At 44.8% G+C, this 16,008-nt stretch overlaps 1 protein-coding gene across 1 annotated transcript; it reads right to left on the reverse strand.

The window, feature by feature from the left end:
- Nucleotides 1-882: 882 nt before the first annotated feature.
- socs5b (suppressor of cytokine signaling 5b) lies at nucleotides 883-14,146 on the reverse strand. The gene is made up of 2 exons (XM_080481469.1): nucleotides 13,828-14,146; nucleotides 883-7,300 (listed from the first exon to the last, which is right to left on the reverse strand). The coding sequence occupies exon 2, from the start codon at nucleotides 7,279-7,281 to the stop codon at nucleotides 5,590-5,592; it is 1,692 nt and encodes a 563-aa protein (XP_080337595.1). The 5' UTR covers nucleotides 7,282-7,300; nucleotides 13,828-14,146; the 3' UTR covers nucleotides 883-5,589.
- Between the last annotated feature and the right edge of the window lie 1,862 nt (nucleotides 14,147-16,008).

The following is a 16,008-nucleotide window of genomic DNA, read 5'->3' on the forward strand; positions in this document are numbered from 1 at the left end:
TAGATTGGCCAGAACGAATAAGGCGCCGTGGGAACGTGACGGCGGTGGCGGCGCTGCAGGACTGACGGCCACTAGTTCCCATCACCGTCAAGTCCTGTTGCCTCGGCACCCACATCCACACAGCAGCCGATGTGCACATACAGCATTAAAGTGACAGGATTGCAACCATTGTTACACTACACTCCATTGCATATTCGGGAGAAGTAATCATGAAAAATAATAAGTCATTTTCTTTCTGTCTGCATATAGCACTTAACCCAGCTTTCTAAAATATATATATGGGAACATGAAAACATTTCTTAAATAAATCTCTTTTCGTTGTCCTCTAAGATCTTGAGACGAGTTGTCGTTACGTACCGAGGTGAGGGGGTGAGGTTAAACATCCAGGGGTGGGTGTGTGTGTATGTTTCTTTCGTCGGACAGAACGCGTCGTGAGCGTCTCATCTCACGTCGATTCAGGTGTCACACTCTCCTAGTGCAGCTAGCTAGCATCACGCTAAACCACAATATCAGTTGAAAGTAGAATGCACGCGCCAACTCCCACCCCAAATTTGCCCTTCCTACGTGGGGGGGGGGGGCATAGGAAAGTGGTTCGTGTTTACACACCCCTGTCTGGGGGTGGCTCGTGTCCAAACACAGTGTGGGTGCAGATGCAGGCGTGTTCCACACAGTCTTTCATCAAATTGTTAACATTTATCCGTCGCTCCTCATACATACAAGGTTTTTACTTTTCTTAATTCTCCTAAGTCTACGGGGTTATATGGCAAACGTGCTACAGTTAACGTCAGATATTTCCCATGGGGAATAAGTCGGGGAGGGGTTGAGAGGGGGTCACTGGGACTCTCCTTGGTGGGGTGGTGGCGGTGCTTTTTTTTTTGGGGGGGGGGGGGGGGGGTGCGCCTGAGAATTAGGTGGGAAGGAGAGGGGACGGCGAGGCGTCGTTCATGGGAGTCGCTGTCACGTCACTCCTCACACTCGACTCAACGCCCCACATCCCCGACACCCTCGGCTCAATCCGTGGGCTCACGGGTCCCCACACCGAAGTTGCTGCTGAGCAGGGTGTGATTCTCAGCCCTGCAGCTTCCAGTGCCGGAATAAACCAAGTGACACGTTTCAGGACCGAAAACCGGCTGACGTAAACCCAAGTCTCGCCATCTGGAGCAAACACACACACACACACACACACACTCACACACAGTGCAGTCAACACGTATTTGGAACAGTTGGCTCTGTAGTGCAGCATACTGGTGAGCGAACAATGACTGGGACATCTCCTGTTGAGTTGGGTTAAAAAGGGGCAGGGTGTGTTTAGTGCAATGCCCCAATTTTAGATCGTAGCCGGCTCAACAAGCACGAAACAGAAGCTGATCTCAGGTGGTAGGTTCAGACCTTAGTGTCAGTTGAGAAACGTGAAGGTCCACCCCCCGCCCGATGGGCAGAGGACCTCCCACTGACCTCCTGAGGGCTTTGAGAAACTGGTACTTTTTACATTTTGAGGAGATCAGATTACTGGAATAAAGCATGCAGCCAGACCGTGACCACTTGATGCCTGCGGTACAGAGACTTATTGCAATGTGTCCAAAGGGGCAACAAAAGCAGCCTTTTTTTCCTCCCGACGCGTCAAGAGCCACGATTTCCAAGATAAGGAAAACAGACGTCAAAATTTGATACGTGCCAATTAATTTTTCACTGAGCCAAATGAACGACGGCCTATTCCTGAAAAAAAGTAGCACCAGCGGCACCTTCTGTACATCTCAGAAGGCATCAGCGAGGAGCGCAACTTCACTATTAATCACTACAAGCCAGCAGAACTAGGTTTTTTTTCCAATGACACCTGCATCCTCTTGGATTTCCTTATGAAATTGCTTTACTTTATTTATTTTTGCACAACATGATTAACATCTGCTAAAAAAGAAAAGGCTAAACTCTGAAGATTAAAACGAAATCTAAGAAATTATGAAAATTAAAGAAGCGAGAGAATCTTCACAGAGTTTCGGGGGGCTGAATTCAGGATCCAGAATTGCCAACGACGACAACTTGAGGTGTAAAACTTGTTTGTAGAAGAATCTGTCGAGGAAAAAGTGCAATGATCCCCAAACCCACGAGTGCCACTGAGCTCCACTGTCCAATATTCTGCAGTTTAAAAAAAAAAAAAAGAACAAAAAAGAAGCAAGCCAAACAGCCTGTTTCGCCGTCCTGATGCATGCAAACTGCACTGTAGAAAACAAGTAAAGTGCTTTAAAGTCCTTTGCCCTGTCTACGAGCACACCGACGCCAACTTAATAGTCTCCCTCTAGTTTATTTTGGCCTGTCGGCTCTAGATGGAGAAGAAGACAGGAGGAGCAAACGACTGGTGAAGAAAGAGCAAAGTCTGCGTACGTTCCAGGCCGGTTCAGAGTGAGCCTGTGACCAGAGCGACTACTGTGTGAGACAGGTGGCAGTGAAACAGAGCCTGACGCACATGGCAACGCTACACGGTTCAGACTTTCAGCCTGCATGTAGAGAAAAGTCATTTGAATCCACAAACAAATGACATTTTACTGGCTTTTCTGAAAAGTAAAAGGTTTAAAGGTTAAAGTTAAGGTTTTAAAAGCTCTAAACATCATGATGGTAACTTTTATCCAAAGGACCATTTTTAAAGCTTTTGAGCCGACAAACCTCACAAATAAGATTCTGCTTGCTCAGGTGTGTCACTTGCATCTACAAAAGAGTCTCGATCATTATTATAAATGACTGAATAGCTGTTAATATATGGAAAATGCCACTGTCTCAATATTGCGTGTATGAAGGCTTTAAATTAGGTACATACGGACCCTACTATTGTAAATCTAAGGATTAAATAATGATGTACTTGTTGACCTCAACAGTTAATTTGTGCCACTGGTGCAGGAGCTTTGGTCACAGACTCGCGTTCAGGGCAAAAAGCCAACGATTGGCTGGGATTAAAGCCGAGTGCTCTCCGGTGAAAATCACTCAGGCTCTCTGCTCGTCTCCACCACCGCCGTGCCATCCTCCAGGCCACAACCACACCGATTCGGCTAATGTCATTCAAACAGAAACAAGGTGAAAAGCATGTCTGGGACACGTTGAAGAGAACAAACACTGCCGTCACCAGGAGTCGGAACCCTTTTCTCGGCCTCTCATCAGATCTGCACGCCAGAACTTGCGCGTGAGGGGCTGGACACCGTTATCTCGCACTGAAATACGCTACAGCACCACAGCTGGCTTTGGACCCCGCTAACAACCTAACGCTACCACACAAGAGACAGACGAACGCATGCACTAGTGAGTGACGACAGACTAAACTAACCTTTTGTCAGCCATCTGACAAGCTTTATCAACATAGCACCACTAAATCGGTTACGAAATCTTTAACGTGCACCTTCAGTGAGCTCACAGCTCATGCACCTCTTAGCTTGTAGGTCTTTTCAGTCTCGTTTCATGGCATGCGAGCGGACTGCACCGTGAAGCACCTCCTACCACTGCCAATGAAGGGAACCGAGTATGGGATGATACAAAATGGTCATCTAAAAAGGCACATAGGTTACACTCCATGTTTCCTCCTCACATGGAGAAGAGAATGACAGGGTAGCCAGCAAGCATTTTTTATTATTATTATTTTTTTTTTTTATCCCCGAACTCTCAAGAGGTTTGGTGTTGTTGCCTTTGCTCAATTTGCTGGCAGCAATTTAGAATTTCCACATGTTGTATTTCTTTATAATAACAATAACACCCTTTCTTTGAAACCCAATTCTGACGAAAGCCCACAACTGTCAGCAGATCGTGTTTAAAGACGCCGGATTTCCACAAGAAAAGTTGTTGGATCCAGTCGTTGTTTTATGAGCCGACTTTAAAGGCTTCAGCTTGGTGTTGTTTCACAAAGTCACCAACTATTTGTCTGACCAACCATCCAGTTCAAAGCATCTGTTTTTTTCATGGGAGTACCGGGCTGACAACACACTGGTGCAAACCCTGAAAGATGATGAAGATGATGGTGATGATGATGGCATTCTGAATTTCCATTGATTGTCTTCACTGATAATTGGTCACACATGCTCACACTTCCACTGACAAGACTCGTTAGGGTTCATTATTAAAGCTACAGGGGCAACGCTCGACTGCACCCATCTTTAAAGTTCTGCTGATGAAATATAATCAACCTGCTGATCGTTGAAGTTTAACAGATCACATCTCACAATTCAAATCAGAAGTTTAATCAGCTAAAAAGCTTATTTTTTCAATTAGCTAAAATGAAGGCCTTTTATCTTAAGATAAAATGTTCTAGTGATTTAATCAATAACTGATTTGGCTCTAGCTCAAAGGATGTAATGGCTTACTGTGGACTCAGCTTTGAGGATTTTGCAGTGCCCTTAAAATTTACAATTCAGACTTATGAATTAAAACTTTGCAATTCATCTGTGAATCACGTGTTGTTGGGGAGAATCTGATCTGTAATGAAGATGAAGTGTGATCCGTTATACCACCAAGACCACGGATAGCACATGCTGGATGCATGTATAGAAAGAAACGACAGCAGACTATTAAAACCTAAAAGAACAGGGAGATCTGAACGGGGTTCATGTGTGCACAATAGCATGCGCAGAGCTGAACTGCCTGCGGCTGCTGACGGACTGACAGGCTGCTTTGACGTCTGTAACAATGGCGAGAATTGTTCAAACATCTTACGATCTGTCCTTCGTGTTTTCAAAAGCAAACTTTATGATCGGAATAAAGCTGACAGAGTTCAGCTTGGTCATATAGGACACAGTAGGCCGATTTAGAAATCATCACTCGTTACTGCTTAGAGAGGAAGTAGTGTTCTTTAAAGACTAATCTATAGTCTTTAGAAAACACTTGATTTCCCTGATGTGCTGTCTGTAAAAGTCCATGGACCCTCTCAGACTCTGTGCTCATCTCCGGCTTTAGCTGATTCTAACGCGTGCAACAAGATGGCAATGGCAAAACAATGTGCCTTATGTAGCTCAATCCATGGGACAAGCTCCAACTGCAATATACCATTTGCACCTCCAGATGCCCTCTCAAATCACACATTCACACATGCACACACACACCTTCTCTTGGAAAGGTGATCCACTAGCTGCTTTGACAAGCTAAAGAAGAGAGAAAAAAAAAGAAAAGAGGAAAAAAGAGAAAGCACAGTGAGCTGTACAACACGCGCCTTGTGGGCCTAAAGTTGCAGTTCTGGGATGGACAGAGGGAGGCATGCAGGCAGGTCTACAGGCAGGGTGACGTTGTGGGATCAGGCAGACATTTAGCACAGAGCAGGAGAGAAAAAGACACAAAACGGTGATATTTGTGCCTCACCTCCCGGTCAAAAAAAACCTGTTCAACACAAAAACATGTGCTTGCCAAACAGCGTTATATTGAATATAATCATATGTATTTTTCTGTGATGTAAGTAATAACTAAAACAAAGATTAGAATGAATCTTGTATAGCTTGTTACATTTAAATTCCATCCCCCTCAGTAGAAAGAAAGCTGTGTCAGTACAACCTCCAACTGGCTACTGAGGAATTTCTAAAGTTCTGTAATCCTCCTGCAGTGTGTGTACAGGCGATGGAGACCACCCTATTTGACCTTGAGTGGCGGTTCCCTCTCCAGCCAGCGAACTCGTACTTTCTGTTTATAGTGATACTCCTTGAGGAAGTCCTGCAGGGCAGGTGGCAACGGCAGAGAGCCTATACCATCGTAAGTGGTCCAGCGGCAGATGGCGGCTCTTGCCAGGTGCTGCAGGCTGAAGGGAAAAGTCCGATGGAGAGGCGCTGTGAGCAGCGGCTCAAAGAACATGCAGGCGCTGGGGTCCTTGTAGTGCTCCAACAGTCCTGTGACGGTGGAAGAGTGGAAAACGCATGGGTCGTGTGCGTCGAAGCTGAAGTTGTGGTTCCACTGCTCGATGCGCGCGTGCAAAGACCGGTTGTAACGGCGGAAGCTGACAGAGAAGAGGTAGTCCTCTTGGGCCGAGTCGCGCAGCAGAAAGGTGCCCTCCGGCCGCCCGTCCAGCAGAGCCTCAGCCTCGTAGCGGTCCATAACGCCCCAGTAGCAGGGCAGAGCTGTAATCTGCAACAGGTCCGGCACTAGGCAGTGGATGTAGTCTATCTGGGTGTGGACCTTCCAGGGACCAGGCTGCTGCCTGCTCAGGTGACCCTCCCCAGAAGCGTGCCTCTGCTTGGGCCTCCGGGCCTGCAGACAGAGGGTGGTAGAATCCTCCTCAGAATCACAGTCTTGGACTGCAGCTGCAGCCCCCAACACCTGTCCACTGGCTCCCGATGGTCCAGCACTCGCACAGCTCCCGGCTCCTGAGCCCCTGCCTTCCCCGGAGGCCTCTCCTATGCCAGGCGCCATCTTTGGTCCCAGTTTGTAGAGAGAGGAGCCCGACACTGAGGCCTCCAGGGTATGGATCTGTGCATTAGGTGGTGGGTCCACACCCTCCTCTATGCTCAGTCTGCGGCGCTCACGCAGACGCTCCTCCTCGTCTTCCGGAGAGGGGTGGGCTGGGTCAAAAGCATCCAGAAGTGCCGTAGAGGAATGCGGGCTGACCGGTGCCGTGTGCTGTTTGATCAAGTGCCACTTGTGAGCGAGGTCTGATCCGGGTGGGAAGGGGCAGGTCTCTAGCATGAGCTCGGTCAGGTGAATCTTTCGTTTGGAAGTGACAGGGTTCTTAGAAGAGCGGGAGCGTCTACGAGCAGGCAAAGGTAAGCACAGGCCGACTGTATCACTAAGCCGCTGGCGCAACGAGCGAGCATTCAGACTGCGTCCACCAGATACAGAATCGTTCATCTCCTGGATGGAGCTGACCCCGTAACGCCGGTCCCTCCGGTTCCCGCTCCCCCGTAAGCGCCCAGACCGCCTGTCAGCCTCCAAAGAGCTCTGGGTTTTGGTGGAACATGAGTGTTTTTTCTTGCCACCCCATGGAGCATGACGTGAATAGGAGTCTCGCCGGGCGAGGGGCACACCGCCCGCGCCACCCCGCACATCCTCGGTGTCCTTGTCGATCGTAATCTCTACGATCTGCGGGATGTCCGACACACAGTTGTGATGGCGGCGTCCTACTGTCACCATTGGCACTGGTAGGAGGCTCCGTGATGGGCTGGAGGATCCTGACGCCTGAGCCTCACCTGAGCTGCCTCCTTGACCGAGATCCACCACGCAGTGGACGGTTTCTGCCTCCGCCCGGCTCTCACTGGGTCCTGCACTGTTGTTGTGGAAGAGTGTCTGGCATCTGCTCTTCAGGTTGCTCCACATGTTGCCCACTTTCTTCATCAATGGGAGCCCCTGGGACCTGAAGAGAAAAGGACATTAGGTTGATTAACTCACAGGTAGTGATCACACACAACAACACCAAAATTTAACACCCAGGTTCAAGCTGCATAAAGAATGCCCCACATTTCAATTCCCTATGCTATTGTGTATCTTGTAATTAGACATGGCGAGAGTATAACGGGGCCAAAGTATCCGAGAGGTGGGCGAGCTTGAGTAGTTGGAACAGCAAAGTTAGGAGTTGCCAGGCAGACGTGCAGGGACACAAGGCCACGGCTATAAATGAACCCAGGATCTGCTCACAGCTGATCTGCTGGTATGTACTGTATTACAGAGCCAGTCTAGACCTGACCAAAAACTTTCCCTGTAACTGCAACGCACACACGCGCAGTTGATTTATCCCTCTACTAGAATCTGACAGGGCTTTGAAAAAAGCAGCACTGAAAGAGATTTCAGAGATACAAATGTTGCAGAGTCACGGTGGATGGTACCCTGCCGAACACGGAGCCTGCAAGGATTCCCTCAAGCACAGTTTATTTACTACTTCTGGATTTCACTGATTTCTAGGCAAACAAATTTTGCCATTTGCGGCAAATCTGGAGCAAACGACTTAAAAGGTTTGCAAATTATCCTCAAACAAACCACTTGGTTTCTTCTTCGAAAACATGTTTCGGTTTCAAAAAATCAATTCCATCACTGTGTTGATTTTCCGTGATGTAAAATTTTTTATTTTATTTTTTTAAATCAACTTTGGAGCAAACAAAACAGATTTAGCACAGATGAGTGATTCAAATTATGTTGGACGGCTACACGTTAGCCACTAGAGATAAATTCAACAAGCTCATCAAAATGATTGACGCGCTGAAAATCATAAAAACTGATGCTTTGTGTTTTTAAGGGGTACAGGTTATAGCGTTTTAATTTTATATGTACAATTATATTTAAATGTTAAAACGAATTTGTAATTTTTGTCCAAAGAATGTTTGTCAGTGCTAAATAATATTTAAATGGCTTTAAAAATTTGAAAACACAATGCTCATGCAATAATGTCAGACGCCACATGAATGCCAGGGCAAACTATCAGACCGGACAATGAAACATGAGAAAGCTTTTGTTTCCTTAAAACCTGCACAGGAAGTCATGGCACAAGCAAGAATTGTTGAGCACTCTGCACGAAATGCAGTTTTCTGCTTTCATAAATAGAATATCGAGCCTACGTGCCTGTGCCTGGCATACTTTCACAGTTGTTAAAATTGCAGCCTTCATACACGGTTATTGATAGCATCAAAATATAAAAAGATAACACTAATTACTGTCACATTTCCAGTGGTCAACCGCTAAACTGTGGATGTACTGGGGCTGCCCTGCAACTAGCTGGCACCACGTCAACCAGTGTGCAGCGTGAAGTCTGCCTGTAAATTCTGATAAAGACATTATGGATTTGCACCGTCAGCTGTGACCCGTGGAGCTCTTTGATGCACAGGAGGGAACCAGATTGTGCATCAGCGCATGACTTAAGTTGATTCGCTAAGGGGAAGTTCAGAGTCTATCAGAAACGTACACATGATGTGTGTGACAGCCAAAATCCTGCCACTTATTCACTCATTTTGTCGAAAAAGGAAGACAATCTTTCCCCATTTGATATCCATTACTAGTGTTGATGTAGATGCTTGGAACTGCCGGCAATATCAAAAAGTGGCCAATTTAATTAAGCTACACTGCCGACATTGCTGAGGTGATATGTTGGTTTATTTTATATTTTCTTGGCAATGCTTTGTGAACTATAACCCAGGTTGACAACATTCACTGTCTGCTCACCAGCTTTCTTTCATTACCTCAACTACTAGCTCCGGTGAAGAAATCTAAAGCAAATCCCTTCACAGTCCAATACTGAGTAACTAGACATTAATTCAAGCTAACAGCAACACCCAAGGCTTTCCAGCACCATCAGCATGGTCACCAATGGAGTTCATTACTGTAATGTTACACTTCACATTATTCCATTACATGGATGTATAACAATGTATGGCCTCACACTGAAAACTTCTCTTTAGAATCTGTGTTCATCACCTCATATTTCAACCTTTTCCAAGTACTTGAAGCAGGCCGCGGCCACAGATTCATAACAAAGCTTTCATCACGTGATGCATTCATATGTGGTTTTCATCCTTTATTCCACAACAACAGATTTAATAGGACCATGCGCATTTATAGTTAAATATTGAAAATGGTATTTGTTTTTCAACATGTTTTCAATGTTTGTAGAATCTCACTGAGAGATCAACAAGAAAACTCCCCACAGCAAACACGATATAGTGACACTGACCCTATGTAATAGCACTGTTGAATATTAGAGCTGCACAATACGAATATGCTCGAAATTATACATATGGCCAAAAACCGAGTGAATTAGGGTTCCACATGTTTATAAACGTACGAGTATTGCGATAATGATCCAATTTAAAATTAACATAACTACTTAAATCGATCACGATTATTTCTTTGAGATTCATTCTTAATATCAGTGCTCTTTCTCTTGCCTCTCCGATTTACATCAGCAAGGTTTGACTTTGTTCTTTTTGGTATGTTTACTTTGATCTTTCTGATTTTAATTATATGATTAGGGATGTACCGGTATCGGGTATTGGGCCCGATACTCCATGGAGCACTCGTACTCGGGGGAGAAAAAAATCTGATACCATTCGGCAAGTGCTACATGACGTGATGAGTCAGCAACATTGCCTGCAAGTATGCAAAAGAGTACAAGTGCTGTCAGCAGTTTGGAGATTCTTTCAAATTAATGACAATGACAAAAGTAAAACAGTCTGTATATTATGTTCTGTCAAAATATCAAGAGTAAGTGAAAGCTAGTTAGTACAACAAAAGGAAGTTAATAACCACAGACATTTGGATCAGCAGTTAACTTGATGTCGCTCATAAGTTTAACTGCTTGGAGCCATGCAACATGCTAAAGTGTTTCAGTGCTCACGCACCAGCAATGCTACATGCTAAAGAGTTTCAGTGCTCACACACCAGTGATGCTACATGTTACATGCTCGGTCACTCGGGCCCTCGGTCTACAGTAAGGGGTCCCCAACCATGGGGCTGCGTATCATTTGGTACTGCGTTGCAAATAGACAATAAAATGTTTCATTTTGAAAATGTACATAAAATTTCCATGAGTGTATTTTGTTGAAAAACACTTCAGTTCCATCAGTGCTTCATTCCTGAGCTTAACTCCGTGACTGTTTTTTTTCATACATCATTAAGCCCTCGTTAAAGCCTTTTTTATACACCATCCTGCCAGTCTGTGGAAAGATTATGTTGTTTTAAACTGGTTGGTGATGCAAAAAAGATTGGTAGCCACTGGTCTATAGTATGCAGAGCAGTGCATAGATAGACACTACACACTGCCCTATGGGCAATGTAGGCTGTATCTGAACCCTGCTGAGACGATAACATTAATGCATTTGTGTGCATGACTTGTCCCTATGGAAACGGGTCAGCTACCAGGTTAAGGAGAGGCTGCAAGGGTTTGTGGGAGATGTATTAGTGCTATTATTACTAGAAAATTTTAGAGGAAAAAGTGTGACGAGATAAAAAGAGATTCGGAAACAGTTAGCTTTTAACGTCCAGAAACGTAATTGGTCCTTGGTTGATGACAAATCATTCCTGAAAATTTCAAGCAATTCAGGGGAGTAGTTTTTGCGAAAAGTTGGTAAAATACGTACAAACCAATAAATAAATACAATTCACGCAAATGAACACATAACCTTCTCGGCCAACTTCATTGGTCGCCCAACTTTCGTTGGCAAAGGTAATAATAAAAGTCCACTTGCATTTGGTTAAAATCATTGAATTTAAACACTTACGTATTAAGTGGAATGGCATGCTGCCATCTAGTAAAATCACTTTGTACACGACGCTTTAGATGCTAAATTATCCCCCCGAAAAAAGTCCAACACGTTTCCATTGCCAGTAATTAAAGTAGAAAAAAAATTGGAGTATTGTAATGTGTGAAGGCAGTCAGCCTGGCTGGAGTCCAATTTTGTGAACTCAAACCAGCCACATGTCACCAAAGCAAGCAACACCTCTTATTGTTCCTATTGTGTCATAAAACCACCAACACTGTGCCCACAGAATAGGCTCTGGGAAGATTTCCTCAGGTTATAAAAAGGATCTGCACTGTCTGAAACTTCACTTCTCCAAAGGATGGATGATCATATAAATACTTAAAAGTTTGAGATATTAAATGAAGGGATTTGTTGCTGCCGCGTGTTGTTTAATACAGTGAAAAACCTTTGCTATATAATGACTCCTGGAGAACGTTTGCATCTCTCACTTCAACTTCATAAAAGAAACAAACTGTCTTGTTTTTAAACTACTACAGTTTGGGATTGCCCAAATTAGTTCACGTTCACTTTTCCGGTCCAGCAAAGTTACTAACGGTTGTGTGTTTGTCCTGTTTCTGCAACTGTACTTCCAAGTTGAAAACGCTCACCTACAGACTAAAGCAGCATGTTCACACCATGCCGCCCGCCCTCCGAGATGAACTGGAATTGTGAGGCTATGCTTATATCAACACCATCTCAAGAGGCAGCATTTTCCATTGGGGTTGCAATACTTTATCTCTTGGCCTGCTAATTATTTCAAAAACACAAACAGTGACACGCATTAGTTCTGAGTAACCACACACGAGGCCAGACTCTTCAAAATACTTCCACAGTAATTATATACTTAAATGTGATTAGATTTAGATATGAACCGTGGATCATACAAACACTATAAGAGAATGGTCCAGTTTTGCTAATTTATCTTTATTGTGATATCAACCCACACAATATACATATTGCGGGATTGACTAAATTGTGATAAACGGTGCATTTCATGTTCAGCAATACTAACTAACATGCCTGCTAAATGTTAATGAAAGAATAGATGTTGAGAATGGTCCATTCAAAATGTTTTTTTAAAAAATACTATATGTACAAAGTAATTACCCCAGAGAATGGCAAACACTCCCCGTTTATTAGTTTGGTTCCAGTCATAAAAAAATGAGGCATCCAGAAGTGTCAGAATCAGGCTAAATTAATAATATTACAAGCAATAACCCCCCCCCCACATAAGACTGGAAGGATTCTGGTCAACATTCTTGTATTTTAAAAACACCTGTCATGTTTTAAAGAGAAATTTGTACCTAGTAGATCCAGATTTGTCAAAATAATTACCTAAAAGACCTCACACGTCACACACAGAGGGCACACAATGCAAGGGCATCTCATATTGCAGATTTCTGTCTACAGTAATCTCTGCTCAGCTAATTCAAGAGCACGACAGCCCTCTACAGCAACTCTCCAACTGTGGTCATTGATAACAATGGCCACACCAATAGTGCAATCCAGTTCACATCCATTTTAAGCCGTCCCGTGTCAGAACTAGGCTACTTCTGCTCTCCGGCAGCCTTACACACCCATCCTCCTGGGATCAGACTGATCTAAGAGAGAGGGCTGGAGAGAAGACAAGATTAAGGGAGGACACCTTCTCCGCTCAGACCAGACCAGAGTTAATGAGATATTTGCAGAGCCTTGCTTTCAGAAAGATATGTAGCATGGCAGCAGTCCATACAGGGTCTGTAAATGACTGATAAAACACAGTGATTCCCTATTTCAATCAATTCCACTTCAACAAACATTCCAAGAATTGATAAGTTCCACATGATATAGTCCGATCTTTTGAAAACTGATGCTAAAATGCAGACACCTTGCAGACTGCACAATCACAATGTAAGTCAAGATATATAGTGCATCAGCAATCATAAGTTATTCTCAAGATCACATAAGTAGAATGTTATTCACAGCATGCATTTAAAGATCGAAATGTGTCTCCAGTCATTAGTCACTATCCAAGTTATCCATGTAACTGTTAATAAATCATCTATTTCAACTGTACGTGCGCAGCATTATCTCATTATACTCTCAGTAGAACGAACTAATTCCAGGTGAGCTTCAACATTAATGTCAGCAGTTAAACGGTTTTATAGCCGCTGTGTAGAAAGATTGTGAGGCCTTTAGGGTTTGTGGAGGCCCCACTTTTCCCCTGCTACAGACTAGTTAGCTGCCCTGCTAACCGTTACCGATGCACCGCTACATGTAATCGCAGACACCGACACGTCGTCCCCGGGACTCGTATTCGGCAACCAAAGTTCTTGAATCCACGAATCCCCATGGTGGCTTAGAGGGATTGGTCACAAAACGCTTATTGTAAGCTGGTAAAAGATGTTCTAAAGTTGCCGCAAAAAAAAAAAAAAGGCTTACGAGCTGTCAAAAATGCTAACAGCCAGCGTTCCCCGCAATGGGAGATCCCAGCATTTCTGTTAGCTTCGGCTAAGTAGCCAGCTAGCGGGGTTAGCGTGTTAGCTCGAGCGAAAAAAACTCGAGATAAAAATATAAAACAAATAAACCAGGCGGTGATGTGCGCCTTAAATGTGCCGAGTAGACAAAGGTGACACGTGCGACCGGCAATGGTTTGTTTCTGGGGGTGATATCTTACCCGTTTTCCTGGTGAAAGCCCTATTCAACAGCTCTCTTTGTCTGCAAAAAATGGCTATTAAGAGAAGTCAGGCAGAGATCCCCCTCACGGACCACGGCGACGGATGAAAGCGCGGAACGGATTCCCGACGGTACCATCCCGGAGAATTTTAAATATATATTCTTTAAAAAAAAAATAAAAAATCCTAGTCAAATAATTTAAATCCTGAAATGTTCTCTCGGTGCCGCAGAAGCCCGTTCCTCGTCATGGTGGGGGTCTTCTTTTTTTCTCCCTGCCGTGGTCGCCGCTGCTTCTCGCAACCAATATGACGGCGGTCTCCGCAGACAGAGAGCCGGAGAGGCGGACCGGGGCTCCCCGTGAGGGAGTCCGAGTGACGCGGGCACGGGCCAATGGAGCGAGGGGAGAGGGCGACCACTTCCGACGGGGCAGGCGGATGGGGAAAGCCCCGGAGCTGGCTCCATGGTGATGGGCGTAGCGTGTCGCCAATGAGCGCGGAGACGGAGGACGAGGGCTCCGCTGGCCGCTACTTGGAAACGTGGAGAGGTGAGGGGATGCTGGAGGTATCCCGGGGTGGGGGCCGGGCCACCGGGGACGGTGGAGGAGCGGCGGCCGGGGTCTGGCCATTCTGCCGGGGAATAAAAGTACGAGTTGCACAACTAGTTTACATGTATTCATCAATATTTATTTAAATTTCATATTCATAACGGACAACGTAGAGCATATCAGACTAAATGTCTTCTAATTCAAGGTCCCCTTCAATAAAAACTCTTTAAAACTTTATGTAGGGTGTTAATAATAAAGCCTGTGGGCCAAAACCGGCTCGCAAGAAGCTCCAATCTGGCCCACCAAACCACAAGTAAGGTGTGAAAAAATAACAAAATTACAAAATTGATGTGGAATGTGAATTAATCCATCATCATGATTAATCTAATAATCTAAACATTTAATGCAATTAACCCATCTGCCATCTGCACTCCCCTTACAGTGAGAAGATTGTGGGTTCAAGTATGGCCCGGGAACTTTCTGTGTGGAGTTTGTTCTCCCAGTGTGTGTGTGTGTGTGTGTGTGTGTGTGTGTGTGTGTGTGTGTGTGTGTGTGTGTGTGTGTGTGTGTGTGTGTGTGTGTGTGTGTGGGTGTGTGGGTGGGGTGGGGTAGGGGTGTTCCTATGGGTACTCCGGTTTCCCCTCACAGTCCAAAAACATGCATGTGAGGTTTATTGGTGACCTTAAATTGAGTTTAAGTGTGATTGTGAGTGTGTGTAGTGAGTCTGTGTGTTTGTCTTGTGATGGACTGACGACCTGTCCAGGGAGTATCCTGCCTTCGCCGATAGAAAGCTGGGATCGGCTCCTGCGCCCCACTAAACCAATATGCAGTTTAGAAGATGGATGGATGGATGGATGGATGGATGGATGGATGGATGGATGGATGGATGGATGGATGGATGGATGGATGGATGGATGGATGGATGGATGGATAATCCATCTGCAGTGCAGAATGAAGGTACCTATTCAAGAGAGCTCCCATTCATTGTCTATGTGAAACGCGATGCTTTCGGAGGTGTGCTGCAGTGTGGCAGATGTAGAAAGTCTCAGCTGAATTAAAAAACGTATATGGCTTTGTCCCTTCTCGTAGATGGCTTCATTGTTCAGTTCTTTGTCAATGTGCACCCTCAGATATTTGTAATCCTCTGATGCTCAAACTATTCTTTGGCTGTAAAAATGTCAACATCTTAAGTTTTAAGTTATCTCCGAGCAATGCCCCCTTCCCAAAAAGGCACCGAGGAACAGACCCATGCCAAAGCCGCTCTGTATTGGAAACCCAGACCGTCCAGAAACGACCATGCACCCAAATGTAGAGGCACCAGAAAAGGACAATCGAAGTCTCAAGTCACCAGGCAAGAGCGAGCCCTTTGTAACACATTTTAACTACTAAATGCTGAGACTCTGGTCCTTCTATGTTTCCTCATCTTCAGGGTCTGTTCTGCAACGTCCGTGAGTCCAAATGTGGGTCTATAGTTTCAGTGTTATGCTCCAATGTTTATTAGTATTGGTTAATGTGTTTTACTCCAATGCCACATAGGATAGTTTAAACGGAACATATGATACTTTAAAAATAATCTATTGCAGGAATGGAACCTCCAAGAAGTCAAAAGGCAAAAAAAATAAAGTTTTCTTAGAATAG

Source organism: Lipophrys pholis (assembly GCF_963383615.2).
Source record: "Lipophrys pholis genome assembly, chromosome: 15".
In the NCBI taxonomy this organism is placed as follows: domain Eukaryota; kingdom Metazoa; phylum Chordata; class Actinopteri; order Blenniiformes; family Blenniidae; genus Lipophrys; species Lipophrys pholis.

What these genes read in the sequence shown, in the direction of transcription:
- socs5b (XM_080481469.1), bottom strand. Translation starts at nt 7,281, where the DNA reads ATGAAGAAAGTGGGCAACATGTGGAGCAACCTGAAGAGCAGATGCCAG.